Here is a 25,539-nt window from a genome sequence, read left to right as displayed (position 1 = left end):
TTCCCTTCCAGCTCGCTGGTTTTATTCGGCTTGGCCGAGAGCCCCATCAGAGTCACCGCCTCCCTCATGTACTCCGGCAAAGATAGTTTTATCACCTGAGTGAGTACGTATCCCGTCTCTTCTTTCGCCCACTATTTCTGTCTCCAGGTTGTCTTTTCTCAAGTTTCTCCGAATTGGGCCCATACAGATGCAAAGGCTCCCCCTTCCTGCGGCCTCTGCCTCCATTTTGCCCAGTTGCCAAAGTTATAGGAGACAAAGGTTGCCAAGAACAAAGGTCCCAGGGCCCAAAGCCCTAGTCCTTCTTTCACTTTCTTATATGCCATTGCTCGGGCAAGAGGGAAGAAGGCAGTGCCCCACAAGAAAACAAAAACCTGATGGGTAACCTTGTCCACCACCTGTTTCGGCGGGGGATAGATCGCTGTCAGATTGGACACCATCGGAATGCAATACACGTTGACATAACGCACCTTCTGGTACAGGTTCAAGTTCCATTTTTTCCCACCTCTTCGGTTTTTCCTCCACCTTAGAGGCCCGCAGTTTCCAGTTCTCTTCCCACCCTCTTTGTTTCAATCCAAAAATTATATCTAAAATTTTTACAGATTCCACCTTGTGAACCTCTTGTTTCCTTTCATCTGTTTCAAAAACAGCCCCCATGGCCCTCACCTCTGTTTTTCCCCCTCGACCCAAGAGAATAACATTTGGTTTTATCCTTGTTTATCACTGCTCCCGAGGCCCTGCTGTATTCATCTATTATTCCCTTCAATGTCTCCATCTCACCCATGTCTCTAACCATAACGTACACATCATCTGCGTGGGCTACCGTTTTTATGGCATTCCCAGCCTCTGCGCTATTCCCTTCCCCACCCATGGCGATTCCCTTTATTCTGGGCTCTGCCTGGAGTATGGCCAGCAACGGATCTAATGCCAAAACATAGAGGAGCGGGCTCAATGGACATCCTTGGCGTATCCCTGATTCTATGGGTATGATTTTTCCCTTCCATCTGTTTATCTGCAGCATAACTGTTGCCTGCTCATACAGAGTTTTTATATAGTTTATGAAAACCTCTGGGATACCCTTTGCCATCAGCGTTTGCCAGAGATACTTTCTGTTTGTTCTGTCAAAGGCCTTAGATTGGTCCATTTGTAGAAGTATCCCTTTTCACTCTCCCTTCTCCACCATCTGAAAAATCTCTCTAACCAGAACTAAAGAATCGGTCATCTTCCTCCCTGGGACAGCACTAGTTTGGGTCCTCATAATCAACTTAGGGGCTATTTTGGAAAGTCTGTCATTCAAAATCTTTGCTAAAATCCTATAGTCAATGTTTGTCAGAATAATGGGCCTTCAGTTTTTAGGCAGAGTAGGGTCCCCCTCTTTATAAATGAAGGTTAAGATTGCTCCATAAAAACTATCTCTAAACTTGTCCTTCTCCTGTAAGGCTCTATTAAAAGCCACGGCTAGGGGTTCAGCCAGTTCTTTCTGAAACAACTTATAAAAGGTGTAATTTAGTCCGTCGAGACCCGGAGCTGCGCCATCTCTTCACTTTCTTATCACCTCCAGCACTTCATCTTCTGTTATGGGTTTAGTCTTCTCCTCGACTTCTTCGTTACTGGGTGAGTCATAGACATCCCTAGGCATTTTCAACAAAAAGTCAGTCATGGTTTGCTCTTCTATCTTTTTCTAAACATACATTTCTGGTAGTGATCATTCATGATGCTCAACATCTCATCGGTTGAGTATTTTATCTCCTCTCCTCCCGACTTTCAAAGCCCTTCAAAGTTCCTGATTGTCCTTCCCCCCCCCTTAGTTTCTTCTCCCAGTCTTCCTGCTCCACAATTGGCCCCTTTGATCTGTATTTCTGCTTTTATATTCTGGTTTCTCTCCTCCTCTGGTGATATTCTTGGATAATCATCCCATCCCTCTCTAATTTCTTCTTATTCCATGCCAGTCCTTTCTCTGATGGGCCTTCAGAAAGCCAAAAAGACCTCTATGGTACTGGGCCAGTTCTTCCCTATACACGTGCGATGACATCGCAATGCACTTCTGCTTAATTTCCCTCTTTAGCTCCTCCCACCATCTGATCAGGTCATTCCTTCTGACCTCAGTTAATCTCTCCAAGTGATAATACACTTCTCTATTAATTCTTTATATTCCTGCTCACGCAGCATAGAGGGGTGCAGTCCCACCTTGGTTTGCCTCGAAAAGTCAGGCAATCGCCGTACAACTCTATGGAAAGGTACCCGTGATCTGACCAACGGGTCAGTCCTATCCTGCAAGATTGCACCGTCCAGTCCTTCTCTGCCCACACCCTATCTCTTCTGCTGGCCACCATCGGGTAAAACGTCCACCTTCCATCTGTGGAAAATTACTCATATAAACCTTCCTGCAACTTAAAGGAAAACAATCTAACCCATTATCAATTAAAAGCACTTTATCTTATAAATCTAAATTAAACAAAAGGGCGTTTAGGTTCCTTTCTTCCGGGGTCAGAGGACAATCTTTAGCCGGGCATCCTGTCGTCATATCTCTCGGATTACGCCTGTCTTCTATTCTTGACCTGTTATTGAAGTCTCTGGTGACTATGAGGGACCTGTTGGTGATTGCGTAATCTTTGAGTTTGGCCCACAGTTCTTTCCTAGGTCCAACCTGAATTGGGGTGTAGATCGCACCAAGTCTATAGCGCTTCTGATATTCCTTCCCGTCCCTCTGTATCCCGACGATAGTTAAAATTGAGGACAACCAGGTGGCCTGGGACCACTTCCTCCGACCTCTGAATTTGCAGGTCATCTCGGTTTCGCGCTAGAATAGCCACTCCTCCCCTTGGTCTTATAGGACCAAATGGATGGACCCCACATCCAGTACCTCTGAGCATTGCTCCTGTCCTCTTCACCCTTAAAATTTAGCTCCTGCAGGATCACGAGGTCGTGGTTCAGACGATTCACAGCGTCAAGAATTTCCTCTCTCATCTTTTGTTGTCTCAGACCCCTCACGTTCCATGTTAATATTTTTAATTTTAACTGAGCCATTGATTATAAAATATAATAAAATAACAGAATTCCAATGAAAAATTGCTACTAAAAATCCTACTCAAATCAAATATTTGACTGTTATGGCTTTGGCGAAGTCTGATGTGTCCAGTTTGCTTATCTCTGTGCTGTTTCCATCTGTCGCACCGTGTGGTGTGCGTCAGACGGGTCGGATCTTTGAACCTTCATTAATTCTACCGCCTCAGGGTTCAGGTCCTGAGGCGTAGCCCTACGTTCAGCTGAAGCGCAACCTTCTGCTTCCTGGTCTGGAAAGTCAGTTCAGTCCACCCCCTTTGTCTGTGGATCAGGAGGATGGGGCGGGGGGCTCTTCTCTTTCTGCACTGTCGCATTGGTTTCCTTTCCCGATGTCACTCCTCCTCCCTGCGATTCCCTTTGGGCTACCTGTCTTTTGGACGCCATCCCCCTCTCCATCTCCTCCAGCTTTGTGGTCTTGTCTTCCAGCTGTGCCAGCTGTGCGTTGGTGATCGTTATTTCCGCTTCCAGCCTCTTGATCTCAAGGATATTTTCAGTGAAGGTTTTCTCAGTTTCTCCTGCCACACCTTTAGGAATTTATTGGTTTCAACCAGATGCTTATATTTACTCTCCTGCTCCTTCCACAGGTCCGCGAGAATCTTCTGTTTCGTGTCCTCCGGAGGCGGGGAGTCCCTTCTCACCTTCTTTCTTTTCTGATTTCTTGGTCTTTGAGGCTTGGGGTCCTCCTCCCGGGTCCCCATCTCCCTGGGGGATTGGCAATGATCTTTCTCATTTTGCCTTTTCCTGATCTTCTCTTGTTCACCTGTGCGTTCTTTCCTCCGTTCCTCGGATCCTTTGTGTTGACCCTCTTCTCCCTCCATTGCCTCTGTCTCTTCCTCCTCTTGCGTCTGGAGTACCGGGAACCTGTTGGTCCCCACGGGAGCCTGGGATGGGGTTTCTTGGTGCTGCGTTCTAGATCTCATACTGCCTCTCTTTGCGGTTTCCCACCGTTCTCGTCTCTGGGCGTCCGACTCTCTTTCGTCCACTCCTCCTGAGCCCACGGCCGCCGACTCCCTCCTTTCCTCCCTTCCCGAGGCTCTCTGTCTTCTTCCTCCTCCTCCTCCCGTCCCTGTCGCATCAGGTCATTGGGGCAACGGATGACACCAACACAGGTTCAAGACCTGATATACATATACTGTGTAGATTGGAGGAACTTAATTCCACAAGAAGTCAGCCAGTAAAGTCAGTTCCGAGCAGAAGTGTGAATATAGAACACAGCGTATAGGATTGGGCAAATAAAGCTCATGGGCTGGTTCACACAGGTATGCGCACGCCCTAATTTCTTACCACTTCATTACTCGCTATTTGATGCCTTACAGCAGATTGTGTGACCTAAGTCTGTTGCAAAGCATTGTTCATGGGGTGATGTGAGGGAAAATGAAAGTTCTTTCTGTGGTAACCTGTCTGCACATACAAGACAAGACTTCCTGCTGTGTTCATTGATTGATGAAAATGCTTTGTGTGAATCAGCTCCACAAACTGCATTTTGGGAAGGGACGGAAGGATGCCATTTGCTGAGCAATTACAAGCATTAGGGGTGGAGATGCTTACTTGATGTGCTTGTCACTTGATGTGCTTGTCACTTGATGTGCTAAAAAGTGATGCCTTGAATTGTGCTGTGATTGATTGCAGGGAGCACATGTGTGGCTGCAGCAGCAAGACCAGTTGCAGCCCTGTGTTGTTGGTTCCTGTGCTGATGGGTCTGTACTCCTCACGTCAAACTATGGTGAGGTAAGTGAAATGGAAGAAGGCAGTTTTCTTGAGCCATTGAAGAAAGCACTCCCAGATAATTCCCCTGTGTTTTTGTGCTAAATAAAAATTGCCAGCTGTTGAAGCTGTGCTGCAGCCATAATTTGCACCTAAGATTGTCAAGTGTCAGACATTACAAAGGGGGAAAAAAACCCTTGCATTTGGCTTTGGCAGGTGCATTTCTCTTAAGACTTCTTGTCCTCCTTGACGCTTGTAAATTGATGTCTCAGAACTGCACTTTGGCTCTTGACAAAGCACAGAGTTGCTAGGGAAAAGCAGCTACAAACTCAAGTAGACTGGGCTATATGAAGCACCGGTACCCAAGCAATTTACACTTCAGCATTTTGGCAACTTATCTAGGACTGAAATTGGCAACAATCCCTGTGGTGGTACGGTGAATCAGTTCACTTTCACCCTAAATCGTCCTTAGCTCTCTGACCCTATTTTAGTGCATACATGAAATGATTACGTGCAGTTCTGTTGTTGTTGTTCTGAGTGCATGTTTGTCTGTATTGTAACTGAGTGTCCCCATCTGTCTCAGTCATTCTCAGTACAAGACCAAACATGCAGCCTTAGAATTAGAATTGTATCCTGATTCCACATGTGGCTGCAGAGGGCCCCTTCACACATTAGCTGGCCAATACTGTACTATCTGTGAATTTTTTGCAGCAGGACTCTCTCTCTCTCTCTCTCTCTCTCTCTCTCTCTCTCTCTCCATGTGAGAATGGAGCAAACTTGTGAGAAAAAAACAAGTGCCTTAATCCATTTCTGCCCAGCCTACAGGTGTACACATTTGATCCCTGTTGCGTACATGCAGTGTTGGGCAGAAATGGCTTAAGAAGCTGCCTCTAATATCCTGCAGTTTGGCATTTTTCTCCACTGTTTTTTCCTTTCCTTTCCTTCAGGTGTTCTGCTACCCGCGACCCTCTCTGCCCAGGGAGAAGATCCAACCTATGCATCAGACAAGTGTGGAGGGGGTGGAGGACATGTCCAAGCTGGGAGACCTGCATGAGGCTGCCATCCTGCTCAATCTGTACCAGCGCTACCAGCAGGACCACATTTATGTGAGTGAAGAAGTGGGCTGAAGGTCTTCTGGCCCACCAACAGGCTGCCAGGCCAGAAGCAACTCCTATGTCTGAAAAGAGGGTGCTAATCTCTGATCTCCTGCATGATCCTGCCCCCAGCTTCTCCTTTGACATCAGTACAGAAGTGGGGAGCCTGGCTTATGGATATATAGATGATTTATCTATGGATTTGACAGGAGCCCTGCCCCCTCCTAGAAGTACTGTAGCTGAATCCCATTGGTGTGTTTGAGCTGCTTTGCACACATTAGGACCACAGGCCCAAAAACTTGGGTTAGAGGCCTGTGGGGATTTTGGATGACTTAGCTTTTGAGAACTTGCGCCTAGTCTACACATGCAGCAGAGTAAGGTGGTAGAATGAAGAAGGAATAAGCGTGGACCAAATAATTCACACTGCAAGTGGGAGAGCTTCTGAACCCTTAAAAAAATTGCCTGCAAATAAAAACAAAGAGAAAGAAATGGCCTGGGTTAAAAACTGTGCACTAGTTTTCTACTAGTGGAGAGGTGTTGTGTATTTTCTTACATGAGGTATCCTCTAGCTTTGAAGTACAGGTGGACCCTCGTTATTCACCCTCTTGAATACCAAATTTTGCATGAAACCAAGTCACGCAAATTTCAGGGTCCGCTTAGCTCTGAACGCAACCAAAGCTGTGTGCAGCCTCCATGAGCCTCAGAAAGGCCCCCAAAAGCCTCGGAGGGTGCTTCTCTGGAGGGGACTGGAGCTGTGCTCCAGTTGCCTCTGGGGGCTCTTCTGAGGCCTGTGCAGGCTGCATGCAGTCTCTGCAGGCCATAGAGTGGCCTCTGGAGGTCCTAGAAGTGTTTTCCCAAGTGCCCTCCGAAGGCCTTTCTGAGGCCTGTGGAAGCTGCAAACAGCCTTCACAGGCCTCAGAATAGCCTCTGGAGGCAACTGGAGCACAGCTTCAGGTTCAGGCTCCAGAGGCCGAATGTGGCACAACTGGGGTCAGGAGGACCCATGTTGAGCTAAATCCAAGGATGGAAAATCTGCAGATAAGTAGGCTCAACCTGTAGTTTGGAGCAGCAGAGGCTGCATCCTTTTTTAAAATGAAAAATAGGCAGAAGTGACATTTCTAGGATGCTACTAGCATGCTTCCAGCCTGGCTCATTAAAAAACATCAAAATGGCATCCCATCATTGAAATCAATTGCATGGAGGTCGCCATGTTGTTACCATACACTATGTAGGCCGCCATCTTCCTGACATAGAAATCATATGCATGGATGCAGCCCTCTTTTCTAACTCTGAGCTTGCATTTCAAACTGCTAGCATGACTAGCATGCTAGAATTTGAAAAACCAATGCAACCTGAGCGTGCTAGAAGGTGTAAAAAAAAACAGCTCTCTAGCACTAGAGGTCCTGGCTGCCCCGCCACCCCAGTGCCCTGGCATGAAATGCCACTTTCCGACTGGAAGTAATTGTGGTGATGTAGTTACATCACTGCAGTTACTTCTGGTGTTTTTGCACTGCTCTGCAGGCTGCCCCTTCTTCCCCCTTCTTTTTTTCAAAGAGGGAGAAGTGGGTGGCCCTCAGATTGGCACGGTTCTGGGCCACACCGCTCTGACAGCTTCCCCCTTCGTCCCCTTTATAAAAAGAATGGGGAGCCTGTGGCCATGGCTTTTCCTTCTCTAAGGGAAAGAGGTGAGTGGTGCTCAGAGCAGCCACCCTCCTCTACCCCTTTTAAAAAAAGGCGGGTGTCACTACAGGGAGCAGCTGCACCCTCTCCAGCATGCTGCCTGGGGCATTTGCAACCCTTGACCCCTCCCCAGGTATTCCAGTGCTCTCTAACATTTCTAGCTCTAGAAGCTGAAAAAAGAATTCCACCTCAGTCTGTCCTACCAGCCCAGAATTCTACCCCGATTCTTCATTCTGCTGCATGTGTAGAAAGGCCTGAGTATCTAGGAGGTCTGTGTAGATGTCACAGACTGACACAGATTAGACCCTTGATTGTGTCTGCTTTGAGATGGTGATGGCCTTGATTGCTCCTGTGAGAGGATTCTCAGCACCTGGTGCTTGAAGGAGTTCCAGGTGGTTTCTTCTGAGCCAGTGTCTTCAGCAGAATGGTGGGTGTCTGCGCCAGAAGTAGTATGCGTGAGTTGTGTAAGGAAAGCAAGAAGTAGTAGTATATGAATCTTTCCAATTAATAAATAAAAATTTAGGCCTTTACAAGATTACCTTGGAGTGCAAGAAGGGACACAAAGTGCACTCCCTCCTTTTCCTTACCTGTGCCCAAGCATCTTCAGATATTGAAATGTGGATCTTGGACTGTGTTGCACAGCAACGGTTACTAAGGCAACAGAACTGTATGCATCTTGTATTTCGGTAAATGATCAATTAAGTGACCCGATTTCTGGGAAGCATCTTCTCCATTTTGGGCAGGCAAGGAAGTTGCAAAAAGTATTTTGCATAGTAATAAATCTTGCAGTCTAGGGGCAACGTGCTGTTCTTTCTACAGCCAGGCCCTGATCTGTCTCCTTCCGTCAGCCTGTCTTCCTCTCTCCTGGGCAGTGACTCCTCTCCTGTAAGATTGCATTCTTTGACTCCTTTCAGTCTGTAAGATCGTATTCTCTCACACATCTCTCTGGCAATTGCCCACCATATTTCGCTTAGCTTTTTCGTTTTACACCTATCTGCTGTGGGGAAAAAGAGAGTAATGATTATAATTAGCATTTTCATAGTACTTTGAATTACTGAGTGTTCAGAAAACTTTGCCTATATTCCCTATGCACATGGTTTGCATTTGATGTTATAAGGACGAGAGAATGAAGAGACACACAGCAGCTTCATCTCTCTTTCTAAAGTCTACTTTGGCCCTTGGGAATCTTTACAATACCCCTGTATTATTACCTCCCATGTTACAGAAGAGTTGAAAAGAAGTTAGAAAAAATATGACTTCCTTGAAAATTCTTTTTCATCTGTCCTATTTTTGTGCATATATATATCTATATCCAGTGCTTTTTTTGTTTAAAAAAAAAAAAAAAAAGGTGCAGGAACTCACAACTTGTTAATCTTTTATTTATTTATTTTTAAAAAAGATTTTCTATTCACCAATCATTTTTTAAAATAAAGAATTTATTTACCTTTCACATGTAGTCAATAACTATACACACACACCCACACGTCAGTTATGTTGTGTAACAAAACATAATGGTTGCCGCCCACAGTAAGCACTCAGTCTGCTTATTATTTTTGCAAGGTACTTCTTTACTCTTTTCAAATGAATCAGGATCATCCCATGATCCTCAGGGATGTGAAATGGGATGCGCTTTTATAGTGGCCCTTTATCCAGTGGTATGAAAAAGTGCCACTGCTCCTCCCGTTGTACTTCCTAGATTTGAAAAGGAAATGGGGAAAGAGCAGAAAAGGAAGTGTAGAGGAAAGGACAGGTGAGTGATAGGCTAGAGTGTCTCTGAGGAACCTATCACTCTGCATGCCTTCACATTCTCTTCCACTCTCTTCCCTCTTCTATTTAAAAGCCAGCAAGTGGGGGGGGGGGGAGGATTGGAAGCAGCAGCCTCTACCACACAGTGCCTGAGGTGGCTACCTTAGTCCACCTTGTGGATGGGCCATCCTTGCACAAGGTTGTTGTAAGTCTACAATCGCACATGCCGCCCTTGATGGCTTGGATAGACAAGAAGGTCCAAAATAAAATAGCTATCATACTGCCCTTCTTCCAAGGAGCCCAGGGTGATGTACATAGCTCATCTGTTGCTTTTGTCCTCATGACAACCTGTGAGGTTGAGAGACAGTGATTGACTGGCCCAAGGTCACTCAGGCAGCTTCATGGTTGAGCAGGGATTTAAAACTGGATCTTCCAGGTCTAAGTCCAGGGTAACCAGATGTCCTCTTTTTCCAGGACATGTCCTCTTTTTTAGCCTTGTGTCCTGGAAAAGAACTTCAGTGACCCTGTAGTTAGCTCATAGCCTTCTTGTCCTTAATAAATTCTGTGTTTTAAATTTAAATCACAGGTAATCTAGTGTTAAAATAAACCGCAGGAAAGTGTGGTTAAGCTGCAACCCTAACCACACTTTCCTGAGAGTAGGCCCCATTGAACAAAATAGGACTTACTTCTGAGTAGACCTGGCTAGGATTGTGCCCCATGAGTGTTTTTAGCTTTTATTTGGTTGTGTGCTATATTTTTCTCTGATATCCTACTTTTTGGGGTGCCTGGTCCTCTTTTGGGGTTCTGACATCAGGCCAGCCTGGCTAGGTTCAACTCCCATACACCATCCTGGCTGCCCCCCACCCACCCCACTGTTGTGATGATGAATTTCATCCCCACTTTTGGGGGGCAAATTGTGGCTGTTATAAAGCCACCGCTTTGCAACCAAGCCCTTCCACCTAGAGTGAATTAGATCTCCCTTCTGAGCATCTCATTGCTGGGAGGTGGGAGAGGAAAAGCCACTGGCTGCAGTCCTATGCTCACTTTCCTGGGAGTAAGCCCCATTGACTTTTACGGGGCTTACTTCTGTGCAGACATGCCTAGATTGGGCTCCAAGAGGTCTTTCCTCTCCCCCCTTGTCTCTTTCTGGTTAAATCTGGGGGGAGGAAGCCCTTGATTGCCCCCCAGACCTGCCTGGGAGGGCAGCCCAGCCACCAGCAGATGCCCCAGCGCCTCAGAGGGAGGATCCCGGAGAGGACCAGAGCGGAAGCAGTGCAGCGGGGAGAGGAGGCGCTGTCCCCGGCCCCCTTGGAGAGCTCTCCGCCGTGCGCCCCACTTGCTTCCTCCTTCCAAGCGCAGGGCAGGGAGCCCGATCTGGGACCAGCTCCGCAGGCAGAGGTCAGTGCCTGTGAGGGAAGGAGGGAGGGTCTGCCCTCCGGGGCCCCTCCAGGGCGAGGTGGGCTGCAGGCAGAGCCCCTCTCCAGGGGGGCTTCGGTGCAGGGTTACCCGGACTCCTGAGAGGGAGGGAGGGAGATGGAGCCCAGCGCAGCTTCTGGGTAGGGAAGCCAGAAGTTGGTGCCAAGCCTGCTGGCTTCCCTCCCCCCAACATCCATCCATTCATCTGTCCGTCCATCTGTCCATCCAATTATCCATTCATCTGTCCGTCCGTCTGTCCATCCATCCATCCTGTTTGCTGATGACCCATGGCAGTGGTCCCAAACCTTTTAGCACCAAGATCCGCGGCGCTGCAGGGGACTGCATAAAAAAGGTTCCGGAATGCTGTTCCGTTGCGTTCCATTAGAAAAAAAGCCCTGTATATATCTATATGTATGTATGTTTTTATTATGGTTTTATCTGTGAGCTGCCTTGAGTGCCCTTTATTGGAACAGAAAGGCAGCATATAAATTCTATAAATGAATAAATATAATAAAATTTTAGACAGAAAGATGCATGATTGTAGAAGTGTAAGATTTGTTTGTGGAAGACCCAAATCCTAATGCATTTCAGGTCATAGCCCTTTCAAGAGGAAAGGGAATTATAGCAACTTAAACTGAATTTAATTTATATATGATCAATTTAATCTGCAACAATCCCTTTCTGTCCCCCTCCTTCCTGGTAACTGTTGCCCGTGCTACTTCTGGCTATTACCAAAGCTGAGGGGAATCATGGGATGGAAAGACTTCAGTTATGCCCAGTCTGCACATTGTTGGCCTGATCCTTCAAATGGACAGAGCGTGCTCAGGGAAGTGAAGTCATATGTGGAAAGGAGTGGGTAGCAAGAAGTAGAACAGGCAAGGAAGAAATCTTACCTGATCCCTGGGCATTTGACAGGGATGAGGCCTTCACTCTCTACTGAGGCCCTGGACAGCCAACAAACCCTGAGAATCCCTGGGAGGTTCCCTTCCACGAGCACTTAGCACCTTGTTCATTTTGGTCTATCTCTTCTCCAGTTGTGGCAATTGGAGAAAGCAGTACCTTAAACTCAGACAGGCCTACTTTCTGCCTCACCGAGATAGGTCACTGCTGATACTTCAGGTTAAAGCAAATCATGTGGTACCCTTAGATTTATGCAGTTAAGAGTGCAATCCTAGCTCATCTTTGGGCCAGCGCTAGTCCCTTGCACCGGCCCAGGAGGGTTACAAACGTGCTGTAAAGCACTTTTGCGCTGCCTCTAGCGTTGGCTGGGCCGGCACAGGGATGTGTGCTGGCCTGTAGAGGCTGAATTTACCCTCTGTGCCAACTCTGACAGGGAGCCTTACATCGGCCAAGCTCAGCTGACGCAAGGGTCTGGGGTGGACAGGGAGAAGGCAGGAGGGAGGTGTTCCGGGGTGGGCAGAGGGCGGTCCTGGGAGCAGGTGGGGAGCAGGAAGTGAGCCTGGGACCTGGCAGATATGCCAGATCCCAGCCCCCGTTCCCGAGCAGCGCAGAGCGGCTGCAAGCCAGTCCACTCTCCTCGGACTTATGCCATCTCCAGAGGTGGTGCAAGTCCAAGGAGAACCATTGGGGCTGCAGTGGCTTGCCCAGGGGTAAGGGGAAGAGTTTCCCCTTGCCTCCGACTAAGCCACTTTGGGCCCCTATGTTGCGCTGGATACAGCACAGGCCTCCTGGCCTGCCTGTTCCAGCGTAGGATAGGATTGTGCTGTGAGTTTTATAACTAATTTTTAAAATCTATTTTTCCAAAGGTATCCTGAGGAGAAATTTCCAAGTTTTTTTATTCTTCTGACCATTAGAGAAACTGTTCTAATCTCCAGCCTGTGCTTTGTTAATGGGCAGCTGAGCTTATATAATAATTTGTTCTGGTACTCATTATATTCTCTGCTCTAAAATAGCACTTCTCCCTCCATTTATTTTTAGAGTACTGTACTGTCCCCTCTTAACAACTTCTTCTTTTGACTGGGCTGAAGGAAGTCAGTCCTATAACCCTCTTTTCAAAACAGACTCTGCACTTAAGTCCATTGATTCTTACTTTGTGAATGATGGATCCTCCTCATCCTTGGTATAATAGCATTTGATGCACTTGGAAGCTGCTAGATATTCCATGTCTTCACCAGGAGGATATAAGTGAGCCCAAACTGCATGTTATGTGAGTGATCTACAGTGTATTTTATCCCCCACAGGGCAAATAGCAGCCTAGTGTCATAAATATGTACATGTTGGGGCTAGGTTGGCAGTAGAAGCCTGAACCACACTAAGACAATGTAACTGAGAAGTTGCTAGCAGTTCCTAGCTGCAAGAATGTGAGTAAATAAACCAAAAGATTGTTGTCTCTCCTTTGCTGGCCAGAAAGGACAGACAACAAGAATTACAACCCATTGGAATGTTTAGCACCTTGGTAGACGGAGAGGCGCCTGATCAAGCATGATGGAGTGCAGCTGTGGATCTCCGGTTGGGAGCGGTAATGAGGGGCTAGCAACCAGGCCAACTTTAAGAAGGTTCTGTCCTCAAAAGTTTCTGATTGGATAGTCTAAATAATATGAAGTCACCTCAGTACTATTAGCATAAGAAGTATAAGAATACTTATAAGAAGTATAAGAATGAGGGGGTGTGGGTGTGTTCCTTCTTGGACAAAGTTTTGGGTGCCACATCCTGCACGCTTTGAGCTCCATTGTCCACCATGGGCACCTGGCCTCATAGGTAGCCCTGGATCTAGAAGATCTACAAGAGTAACTGACCCAGGTGAGAGATAGGGATTAATAGGATAGCCAGCTAGCTTTATTATTTTATTGCTGATATGTTTCCTAGATGTCTATGCCTCTAGCATTTGCTGCCTTACTGTAACCTTATGTACTTAATAAACTAAAATCTTTTACTATGCTGTTTCATTGTCTGTTGGGGACAAGGGTTCAGAATCCAGCCCAGCCGTTCAGCAAGCTACCAAGTGCTCATTGAAGTCTAGTAACTTGAGGACTGAAGCTCAAATTGGAGAAAGAGCTCAGTGCCTACAAGGGATAGAATTAAGGCACTGAGGGTATCAGTGTCCCTGGACTGAGGCACTGGCATATACAGGGTGGTGGCAGTACTACTGAGCAGAGGGGCTTTGAGGGCTTTAGGGTTCGAGAACCAAGAACTCTGAGCACCCCAAACCCCCCTAAGTTTACAACACCCAGGCAACATTTTGATTGGCAAAGTGGCATAGGGGGAAAGGGTTAAACATTCCCTTCCCCCAGTACAGCTACTGTGAGCAAGCTGGCAGGCTCTTGTAGTTGTATTACAACTGACAAATAAAAATTGGAATATCCATTTGTGGATCTCCCATATTATGTGTATACTTCAGGGAAAAGCTTGAATTAGGTTTTACGATTTTCAGTAGCAGAAAAGCAGCTTGTTTTTTCATGCAATCTTGTTCTCCTGTACAGAACCTGAGAGGCAGTTTTTGTGCTATTGGTACATATGTTTTTTCTGCTGCAGTATTTGCAATCCTCCTTTGTCTTTTTAATGAGTGATGAGCCACATTCGGACATTATAAATATGTGTAAAAAAGCAACAGAAGTTCTCTATGGGGAGAGCAGGGGTGGGACTACAACAATTCATGCATCATCAAGCCATTCTCAGGACCCTGGGGCCAATTTTGAGAACTGCCAGAGTTGTGGAAATTGCCAAGGATGGTGAAGAAGGGCGCAATCCTAACCCCTTATGTCAGTGCTTTCCAGCACTGACATAAGGGCAATGCAGCTCTGAGGTAAGGGAACAAACATTCCCTTACTTTGAGGAGGCCTCAGTGAGTGACACCCAACTGCAGGATGCAACACACGTCCCATTGGCACAGCTATGCCAGTGCTGGAAAGCACTGACATAAGGGGTTAGGATTGCGCCCAAAGATACATAATACAAACAGAGAACTTGCAGGGGTGCCCGTCTGGCTTCCCCAGATATACATACCGGTGAATTGAGCTCTGGCTCAGTCATCAGTCATTACCCTCCCACCATGTTTGTGGCTGCTTGCCTTTCGTAATTTTTTAAAGCGCTTCATGTACATTTATCAGTTTGTCAATTTAATAATAAAAAGGCAGAAACTTGTTTTTAAAGTCTGTTTTGGGTGTTAGGGTGTTGAAAGAGGTTCACAGGTGCTAACCAGAAACTAGCATCGCCAACAAACTTGAAAAACCAGGTTTTCTGTTTTGCTTGTTTCAGAGCTGGATCCTGGAGAGGAAATATACATACATTAGGACTGAGTGCCAGGAGGGTGCTTCCAAACTGATCTCATCCATCTTAAAGCGTTATGTTTGTCCTCTCCTCAAGTGGACGCTTGTACCATGAGTACACAAAATAGAATGAGATCCTTGACATGGGGCAGAATAATATAGAGCAGGGGTCTCCAAACTTTTTGGCCAGAGGGCCACATCAAATGTCTGGCATGGTTTTGAGGGCCGGAAAAAATTTAAATACAAAGTTTATATAAATAAATTAGAGATGGAACTTAGATGTGTGAATAAATGAATGAATGGGCTCATTCATTCAACCTCTCTGGCTCTTAGAACACCCTCCAGGTGCAACCAGAGCATAGTTCCAGTCATGTTCAGCAAAGTGGACCAGGGGCTTTCAGGGGACAAGAGGCTGGCCACGGGCTGGATAGAGGCTCGGTGTGGGCCACATCTGGCCCCCGGGCCAGAGTTTGGAGGCCCCTGATAAAGAAAAACAAGTTGACTGTCTGAATTTACCCTGTGAAAGCAAGGAGGCTATTAGAGCAGGTGAAAACCAGGCTGCCTCTTCCTCTGCTTCCCTTTCAATTATGTTATCAGACTGACAGAAAACAGAGGAGGCTAATACCATAATGTTCCTGGGATTGTCATGGCGCTCCCTGTGCCTGCAGCAGGGATTCCATTCATTTTGTCTTGCTTACTGTTTATGCCCAGATCTTTTTGTTGCCCTTCCTTTCCACTGATATGCGTGGCCAAAAGCATTCCTGATGCTGGAGGACCCAGTTGTGCTTGCCTTGTTTTTCTTTTTGAAAGTCATTTGAGCAGTGTAACACAGAGAGCCATTCACAAGATGGTGATGTGCATAGGCATCTGCATAAAGGTGGTTGACCCACTTTGTGGTGGATGAGAGTGGTCAGGTTTTGTGATCCATAGCCAGGTGAGGTGTTGCCCTCTGGTGGCAAACACTGGTTCTTACAGAAGCATATTTATGAACGCATTGTTAGTTCCCAATAGCTCTTGGAAGATGGGGGCAACTTGCAGCACTGGTGACATAGGCAGCACAAGTTTGTGACACACCTGGACAGGAGCAAGAGGGATGTGGGCCTTGCTATCCTGCCTTTCCTGCACTGCACACCTTCCTACTACCAGCTCTGTAGTCAAGAATCAAAACAACAGTGAGCATGGGGACTCATGCCTGCTTGTGTATCTAAATGGTAGCAGGCATTAGAGTGCTACTGTGCCATACTTCTGACTTGACTTCTGCAAACTTGCCCCCAAAGTTGGCTAATTCTGCAGTAGCTTCTGTCATGAGGTAAATAGTCTTGTAAAGGGCTTATGACAAGAATTGGGAGGAGTACAAAGGTGGGACATGTCTTAAATATTGGTGCTATATGCAGCAATCCTTGGTTGTAATTAGAGTCTTAGCTGATGAAGATCTAGGGCAGTAGAGCCTTTTTCATTTGTTGTTTTGCCCCTAGGCTCAGATAGAGATTGCTTCCACTGGTGCTCCATGTTTTCTTCAGGACCATCTCAACATCTTGGAATCAAAGAGAGCAGGCTTATTGCTGATCCAAAGCTGTGGAGTGATATTCATAGAATCTAGTCCAGATGGTTAAGTGAACTGGGAAATCACGGTTTCACTGAGTGCACACAGAGTGAGGCAGAGAGGCCTCAGGAAGGCCGTTTTTGAATTTATATATAGACTATTGAGGAGGGGAGGGTGGAGGGAGAGAGGGGGAAAGAGAGAGTTAGTGTGTTTTCACTAGTAATAGAATACTATCTCTGAGTTGCCTTGTCATTAACAAAGGGCGCAATCCTAACCAACTTTCCAGCACTGAGGTAAGGGCAATGCAACTCCGAAGTAAAGGAACAAACATTGCCTTACCTTGAGGAGGCCTCTGTGACTGCCCCCCAGATGCAGGATGCAGCACATGTCCCACTGGCACAGCTATGCCAATGCTGGAAAGTTGGTTAGGATTGCGCCCTAATTTGGGGTTTTATAACCCTGATATTAAGATCATGTTCATAGAAGTTCTGGAAGGTTGCTACCAAAAAGTAAGTCTAGGATGTTTTTTGCCTGTGAGTATGTGGTTTATTACTTGCTAGGCTGCCTATTGCACATGGATGATGGATCTTAACAGCCCCAAACTTGACTGCTTCTATAATGATGTTCGAGACAAGACAGCACGCTTAAGCCAAAGGTGTAGGGAACTTTGTTTTGGTTGCAGCTGAAACAGAACGACTACCTAGGGTAACTATTTCAGCAGTAATTGTTTTAGCTATTGGTTCCCCAATCTATTAGTAAGAGATGGCTAGTAGTTGTGCCAGAATGAGGACTGGGATATACTTCTGAAAGCACTGCATACAGAAAACAGTATAGTGTGGATGGACAGTATCCTCATTCTGAAGTATATTTGGGTGATCATCCAACTCATGTCTGTAGCTCAGTGAGCAGACATTCTTCTCTGAATCATTTTTTTAATTAGTGTGCTTTTAGTTTTAATAGTTGGTTACTTTGTTTCCAATTACATTGTGTTCAGGTTTCCAGTTAAATTGTATCTGAAGTGTTTTTGTCTTGTACAAACTGTTTTATGTCTGTGATCTTTTCTCTTTTTTTGTTACATGCACTGGCCAATGCAAACAAATGTATGTACCTATTCATATGCTTACTAGAAATGTGACATATGGTATTCTCTGAAGAGCACTGCTGATGTATTGCATAATTTCTCAACAGTCACAGCAAATGTGGGAAGGATCTAGCCGGTATCTAGAAGAGATTTCTAGCAGAGATTTCTAGCAGATAAATCTGCTATTTGAAATCTGGTGATTTCTAGTAGAGATACAAGGATCCTCATAGATCTGTGTTTCCTGAAATTAACCTCCTGTTTCCCCATTGATTTTAATACATCCCCCCTTCCATTCTGAGTACCAGTTTTTCAGTTGGGTGGAAGTGCCTGCTTATCTCACTGCTCTTTCTCTTGTTCCTCAGACAAACATTGGCTCCATCTTGGTCTCTGTGAATCCATACAAAACTATTGCTGGCCTCTATGACACAGCTGCCATTAACCTGTACCGGCAGCACTGCCTGGGTGAGCTGCCACCCCACATCTTTGCCACAGCCAGTGAATGCTACAGCTGCCTGTGGAGACGCCATGACAGCCAGTGCATCCTCATTAGGTGAGCCGGGGAAGCTGCAGGAAGCCCCTCCCCCTCCCACTAGCCATACTCCCTCTACTGGGAGCTGAGTGTATGTTCCAGACTCCTTGTTTGCAACTTGCCATTGAGGGGGTGATTTCCTTTGGCTGGTCCTGTCCTGAGTGGTGTGTGTTTTGGCTGTCCATTTACAGTGGAGAAAGTGGAGCTGGAAAGACAGAGAGCACCAAGTTGCTGCTGAAGTTCTTGTCAGCCATGAGCCAGACTTCGCTGGGTGGCCCTGCATCAGAGAAGAGCACGCATGTGGAGGAGGCTATCATGGAGAGCAGGTATAAGCCTAGATTGTAGCAGGAGAGTGTGAGTGTGAGAGAGAAAGAAAGAAAGAGAGAGAACTGTTGCCTCTCAGGAAAACCATGTTTGGTTTGGCATTCCAAGCTCCCAACTATCTGGATGTATAGTCACAAGGAGCAGATTCTCTTTCTCCTCACTGGGCACTGCATTGCACAGGAGTGTCTTGGAGAAGGGGAAGTTCCTTCTTCCCTGGGTCATTACTGCATTCATTGTGGAGAAATCCAACCATGTGGACTGTGCAGACCTTGTTGGATTCTTTTCAACAGCAGATGTCAGAAGCTTTGAAACAACGGATCAAATTCCCCCAAGTAAGAGCTATTTGAACATGCCTCCAAACGCCCACCCTTTATGGTCAGGTTGCAGCAACAACCAGGTGGTATAAGGACCAGGTAACCAGGGCTCAAGAACAGTAAGCTGCAAGTGCCCACCATGCTGTTGCTCATTCTTCCTGCCTGTTCTCCTATCCGTCTCCCTAGGTGGTGTTCTTGTCTAAGCCCAGCTGCTTAGCACAAATTCTGCACAAAGAAAACTTGCATTATGCAACCTGTGTAGATTTGCCAAATATGCACAATACTTGCCCTACTGTATCTTGCAAGTGTCACTACTTAATCCCATTATTCTTTCCTCCCTAGTCCAATCCTGGAAGCTTTTGGAAATGCCAAGACAGTCTATAACAACAATTCTAGTCGCTTTGGCAAATTCATCCAGCTGCACTTTTCCCAGCATGGGCACATCCAGGGAGGGCGAGTCACTGACTGTATCCTTCTCTTTGGTGTTTCCAGCCTTGTTCCCCAGCAGTGGTGTAGCTAGCATGTTATATCTCATTCATTGCATAATTTAGAGCAGAATGCAATGGAATGAACAGGAGTGGAATATCGCTGTTCTGTCAAAAGTTATGGCCACAGTACCAGAAAACAAAAATACAACTGTTTCATGTCACAAAAAGTAGATTTCTTTTACTCAGAACAGACCAATAAGACTACAGGTGTGAGCCACTTAAGGTTACATTCTCAGATTCACCGTTGTTATGCGATTAGGTCATTAAAAGCAAACATTCAGCCCAATCTAGTGCCTTTGTGTGTAAAAAGACACTCCCTACCAGACACTCTGGCTGAGCAGGCTTCTGGAGGCTGATTGCTTCTTTACATTAAGAGCCTCTTTGTTGTGTAAACAGACACTCTGCTACAGGCTATGGGAGACCTGATTGACTCAATAAGAGCCTCTTTGTTGTGCTTTGGCCACCTTTGTATATGTGGTCCATCCTTAAGCAGAAGGTTGTTAAGTGGCGGACACCTGTATTTGTTTGAAGAGGCAATGAGATATTGTTATGACACAGCATAGAACCAATAAGCTATTAGTAAGGGGGGGTTGATACCACTAATGACCATAATTGTGGAAATCATGATTTTTAGGAATTATACCATCATGTCATTTATCATTTAATGCAGTAATTTTCAACCTTTTTCATCTCATGGCACACTGACAAGGCACTAAAATGGTCAAGGCATACCACCAGGTTTTTGACAATTGGCAAGGCATACCATGCTGCCAGCTGGGGCTCACATCTCCCATTGGCCCTATTAATAAATGACCTTCCCCCAAATTCCTATGGCACACCTGTGAACCACTCGTGGCACACCAGTGTGCCATGGCACAGTGGTTGAAAATGGCTGATTTAATGTGTAATTTAATGCAGAATGTAATGAAATATTTGTGTTCTATCCACACTGAAACCACATTGAAATATTTGTGTTCTATCAAAGCTTATAGCCAAATAGCCAGAAAAATAAAACACATCTTACTTATATAACAAAGTGGATTTCCATAACTCAGAACTGACCAATGAGTCTGAGAACTAACGAGGTGTTATTATGAAGCAGTATGGAACCAATAAGATGTTGCTATGAGTCAGCTCCCTTTTCTATGTATCAGAGCTAATACTCTAACTCCTATTCAGTTGTGTGAATGTGAACTCCTATTCAGTTGTGTGAGGGTAATATTAGAGCTAGCTGCAGCTGAATTCCTTTCTGTGTGACTCAAAAGTTCTTTGCCAATCTCAGAATGTCTCTTTTTATGGGGTCACCTTAATGTTGCTTCTTCCTTAACATATTGCTCAGATTTATTGGAGAAGGTGAGTAAAGTTGACTTTTGTCCTTTCCCCCTCTTTTCCTTCCTCCCCATGCCCAGGTAGGTCTTATATGATCTTAAAAGCAACAGCAGCATGATGCAGCTCACTCCTGGGTAAGGCATGATCTCAGCACTACCAAGTGATTTGCTCAGCAAAGGCTGTTCACACAATCTTCCCTTTTATTTCATTGAGGCCTGCCCAGCACCAATCTGAGAATAAGCTTAATATGTTCCACATACCATGTGTTCTTTCCTATACTGGAACTTCGTGGTCACCTATACTGGAACTTCTTGGTAATAAATGCTGGATTTGTGCAATTGCACCAGTGCATGCTATACCCCTGCATTTGATACCACTATATACCAAGGCATTTTACAGCATGCTAAAAAAAGAGATAGGAAGCTGATTTCTGAGAATATGCAAGCAGCCATGTTCTGAAATTGTGTAGCCAAATTTTTAGCATCTAATAGCAGAACAAAATTAGCAAGGTGCTCTTGCTGAATAAGTGTATGGATACAATAGTGCCATATTCATCAAAAAGGAGAAGGACTTCAGCAGTGAAGGAAGAGTGGTGAGGTGGGGACAAAATGAGAAACTTGTCCTCAACAAAACCCATATTTTTATTGAGGGGCATGATTCAGTATAAAAAGACAAGGAAGTGGAGTATAAATGATGACTGCTGGTGAGTTGTGGTGTGGGACCTTTTCTTGCATGGATATTGGTAGCATTTGCATGTAAAACTGCAAACATGAACGCACACTTGCCTGTTGCTGGAACAGCAAACAGTGCGAGGTGCATTGTTTTCCCTGCTTCACAGGAGAGTATTCAAACTTGACACCGCTTCAGTGTTTTTGGAACCTCGTGACTGTATGTGGTTTGGTGTCAGCTGCCCTCCATTCTTCTTTGTTTCAGAACAGAGTTGTTCACCAAAACCCAGGAGAACGTAACTATCATATCTTCTATGCCTTATTAACTGGTGTCAATGGAGAACAGAAAGGTAAGGGAATTTCCTAAAAATTGCACTCTCCTGTTCCACTCTCAAAATGGCCAGTTTCTGAGAAATCAGAAGAGACAAAGATTCAGGAATATAGGATCAAAGGTCTATACAGATCTTAGATCATAGATCTAGGGTCAATCATCTATACAGTCTGAAGCGCTACCCTGTTTGAGAAGGCCAGTGCATTTCTAGGGCACATCATTCCAATTAGCAGTGGTTGTTTTCCATTTTACATACTGCATTAACCATATTCGAGCATTCACAGAAACAAGAAGACATTATTATAATTGCATGTGAAAATGCCCTAAGCTAAGGCTGATGTCCTAGAAATTCCATGTTAATGTGAGGCTTTGCAAATGTGATATTGAAATAATAATAATAATAATAATAATAATAATAATAATAATAATAATAATAATAATAATAATAATAATAATACAGGGATTTCTGTACCGCCTGTCTTGGTCCTCAGATTTCTCCTTGGACTTTATTCAAGGCGGTTTACATAGGCAGGCTAATTAAATCCCCGTAGGGATTTTTACAATTAGAAAGAAAGTTCTATCTTTCAAGAAACCACAACATTCAGATGTTTATTTCTGATCTGGTCGCAACCTCCCTGGCCTCCATCCTCCCACGCTCAGATGGGTGTTACGGGTGATTCAGATGGGTGAAATGGGTGTTAAGGTGATTTTTTTTTTTTTAAAGGACGTTTGCCCTCATTCTTTCCAAGGCCATGCTCTATTCAGGACAGTGTTGATAAAACAGGGTCTGTTTCTCAGTGGCAAACTTGGGGCAGGGGCAGTGGGGGCCAAAGCCCCATGTGCCGTAGTCGCCATGCCCCCATCACTGCTGCTGCCGCTGCTGCACCATCCTGCCTACCTACCTGTCCAAGCTGTTGGACAGGCAGGTGAGGTCCCCTTTGGCGCTCAGCAGTGGGCGAAAAGCCCTCTGAGGCTGTTTGAAGCAGTACTTCCAGTTTTGTCAGGAAACCGGAAGTATTTTTTAAAACAGCAGGAGAAGTCTCAGAAGGTTTTCCACCCACTGCTGAGTGTTGTGCAAAGCTTTGTAAACCTTAGTGACTATCCTGGGGAAGGAGGGGAGCGGTGTGCTGGAGGGGGGGTGGCGGCATGTCACGGACCTGCCCAAGGCTGCAATGAGGGCAGGTCTGCTACTGCTATTTCTGAGGCATTTGGTCTAGTTTAAGAGAAAAAAAATATATATTGCACAGAGCAATATATGGTGTCTGATTAACACTAGAAACTTTTTCAGGATCCAGATATACCTAGACAGTGGTACAGAAGAAATGACCTGCAATGCCTTATCTTAGTTTCAGTGAATGAGCCTTGTTCCATGCTCCTGGGATTAGATCACTGTGTCTCCTGTAACTTCCTTAAATGCTTCAGATTGTGTCAAATCAACCCCAAATTATATTCAACTCGGTTTAAATGCATTGAAGTTCTTCGCTGTTTTCAAACATTGAGTTGCTGGGAACGATCTCAACTATAAAAATAGGACATATTTACATCTCATGGTTGAAACATGTTCTGTAGTCTCCCTCACCATGACAGTTAGCACAGAGCACATCAGGGAGTTCTGGCTCTCCCCCATCCTTCATACATTAGAACTTATTGCATATTAGTAGTAGTGGCAAGCAGGAATGCACCTATTTGTGGGACATTTCGCAAATTGAATGAATGATGGTACAGCGCTGTCCTCTTCCCATGCTTTAACAGTCCTTGTATTGGATAAGAGGGGCTCCAGCCATGGCCAGCCCAGCCATAAAGCAACCTGGTGTGGCTTGTGTCCGCGGCAGGTGGGAGGGGGCAATGGATTTGGGGTGCCCTTTCTTCCTTCCTTCCTTCCCTGCCCTCTCCTTTTTCAAATGGCGGGAAACAGGAAGAAAGAGGTGAACAGAATGATCTGGAGCCGATTAAGGGCTAGGAGGGGCAATCTGGAGGAGGAAGAGGAAAATAGCATGGTGCTCTGGGCACTGTGTGGGGTAATAGCACCAGTCCTTGGTCTTGGGTGCCAGGGGGCTTGGGCCGGTTCTGAACTCTTCCTGCACTGGTCACTTCTCCCCTCAAAATCATTCCCCCAAACTGTTTTCCAACCTGAGTTTAACTACACACACCCTGCTCTGCTGCTCAAAATTGCAGCCTTCCAGTGTTACTTTTCATTAATACACATTTGCGCACATGCAGACAATGTCAGGGCTTTGTTACTTATAGTTGCATGTAACTTACTCCTCATTGTGCAGAATCCTACTGAGATTTCAATAGCTCATGAAAGCTTGTTGATGTTCTTTCCTTATATGCTGGTTTCCCACCTGTTTGCACTGCAAGCACGGCAGTTATACAGTTAGTGTTTGTCATGCAGAAATTTTCTCATCACATATTGTCCCTGTTGTAGGAAGACTTTTCAATATTTCAGGTTTGGTCCCAAGATGTTGAACCAGGAGTGTAGATACAGGTTGAGATGAGAGCAGTCAGGAAAGGACTTGGTTGTGTCCTTTGTGTCCGTGGCTCACATTTCTCCCTTCTTTCTCTCTGTGTGTATGTTTGCTTTTTTCTTCACCACCTCCTGGCCTCCAATTTGATTGTTCCTCCTTCTGGGAGCTGCCTGTCTACAGAAGCCCTGAGCCTGTTGGAGCTCAAGAGCTATCATTACCTCAATCAGTCTGGTTGTATAACCAATGAGAACCTGGACGACAAAGAGATGTTCAGCAAGGTCATGGTGAGCCTTCTCTTGGCCCTGGGCCAGACATGAGGGAGAAACCCTGTAGCTTATTTTGTCAGTTGTTTGGGGGAAGATGTGTCTGCTCCTTCCTTAGCTAAGGGCTGAATTGCTTTATGGGACCAGAATTTGGAGCACAATAATTGAAGGCAAGATAAGAATTTCTAAGTGTGTGTATTAATTGTATGCTTTGTTTAATGTCAATTGCAGTGTTTCATCTAAAGTAACATCGTTTGAACACACTATTCTATTGTCTGCCTGCTAATATCTTCCCTTTATTTCCTGCCCTTCTGCAGTTCCATGTTTGCTCTCTTTTTAATAAAAAAAAAAAAATCAGAGGGAAGGACATGGGCTCTAATTTAGCAGGTGAAGGTAGAGAATTGATGTGTGGGGGGGTGGGAAATATAATAATATTAATAATATTTAACATTTCTTGTTTATAAAACACTTTCAAAACACAGTATACAGTAGAGAAAATCAAAGACAGACCACAGAATAAAGATAAGGAAGACACACCAGTAAGGGAATGGAAGAGGATTACCTTAACAAGCAGCAGCTTGGAAATACAAGGAGATAGTTTTGTAGCTCTCCTTGCAGATCTAGAAACAATTAAGTGATAAGGTGCAAGAAGTCACTTCTGACCTTCTGACAGGGTCACTTCTGTACCATGTCTCAGTACATCTGGTGTCTGTGGTTAACTAGAATATCTCAAGAGGAAAAGGGACACCAGGGACTCAGACAGAGGCAGGATGTGAGGTCACAGCATGTGGGAATTATCCAGCCATGTTGTTGATTCTACCTGGCACAGCTAGAGTTCTGTGGTCTCTCAAACTCTGTTAAAAGGGGGAATAGGTAGCATATTTCCTTGGCCTGTGACAATCTTGTATGTCTCTGAAATATTAGTTGATTGGGCCAGAGTCTGATTTTGATGCATGTGTGGCACCAACAGTTATATGGACAAATGTTTATTGGTCAGCTTGAAAACCTCTCCTGCATCCTGGCTAGCTGCTCAAAGCAGGCAGAGCTAGCTTCCAATTGACTATACTGTGTCAGATCAGAGGGCAGGAGTAATAAGCTGTTCAAGGAAGAATGCTGAGTGGTAGCTTTGCTGGTGAACCAATTGCTATTTGGCCCATGCTCCATGGAGTTCAGGTGTAGGAATGGCAGAGAAAGGACATGGTGATGTCCACATGGCACGAGTGAACTGAACCCAAGCTCTCCTTCTTAGGATCATAGCACTGGAGATTTTTTGGC

General features: G+C 45.4%; 1 protein-coding gene across 1 annotated transcript in view; it reads left to right on the top strand.

The window, feature by feature from the left end:
- Positions 1-4,301: 4,301 nt before the first annotated feature.
- The window catches only part of LOC136644908 (unconventional myosin-X-like), an 80,467-nt gene continuing 59,229 nt past the window's right edge, over positions 4,302-25,539 (top strand). Inside the window, exons 1-9 of the mRNA XM_066621124.1 lie at positions 4,302-4,319; positions 4,690-4,788; positions 5,712-5,870; positions 17,913-18,100; positions 18,271-18,405; positions 19,060-19,184; positions 20,545-20,558; positions 21,468-21,552; positions 24,182-24,285. Of these exons, the coding sequence (XP_066477221.1) occupies positions 4,302-4,319; positions 4,690-4,788; positions 5,712-5,870; positions 17,913-18,100; positions 18,271-18,405; positions 19,060-19,184; positions 20,545-20,558; positions 21,468-21,552; positions 24,182-24,285 (927 nt within the window). The remainder of the gene's footprint in view (positions 4,320-4,689; positions 4,789-5,711; positions 5,871-17,912; positions 18,101-18,270; positions 18,406-19,059; positions 19,185-20,544; positions 20,559-21,467; positions 21,553-24,181; positions 24,286-25,539) is intronic.

Source organism: Tiliqua scincoides, chromosome 1, assembly GCF_035046505.1.
Source record: "Tiliqua scincoides isolate rTilSci1 chromosome 1, rTilSci1.hap2, whole genome shotgun sequence".
In the NCBI taxonomy this organism is placed as follows: domain Eukaryota; kingdom Metazoa; phylum Chordata; class Lepidosauria; order Squamata; family Scincidae; genus Tiliqua; species Tiliqua scincoides.
This window is presented reverse-complemented; position numbering and strand designations above follow the sequence as displayed.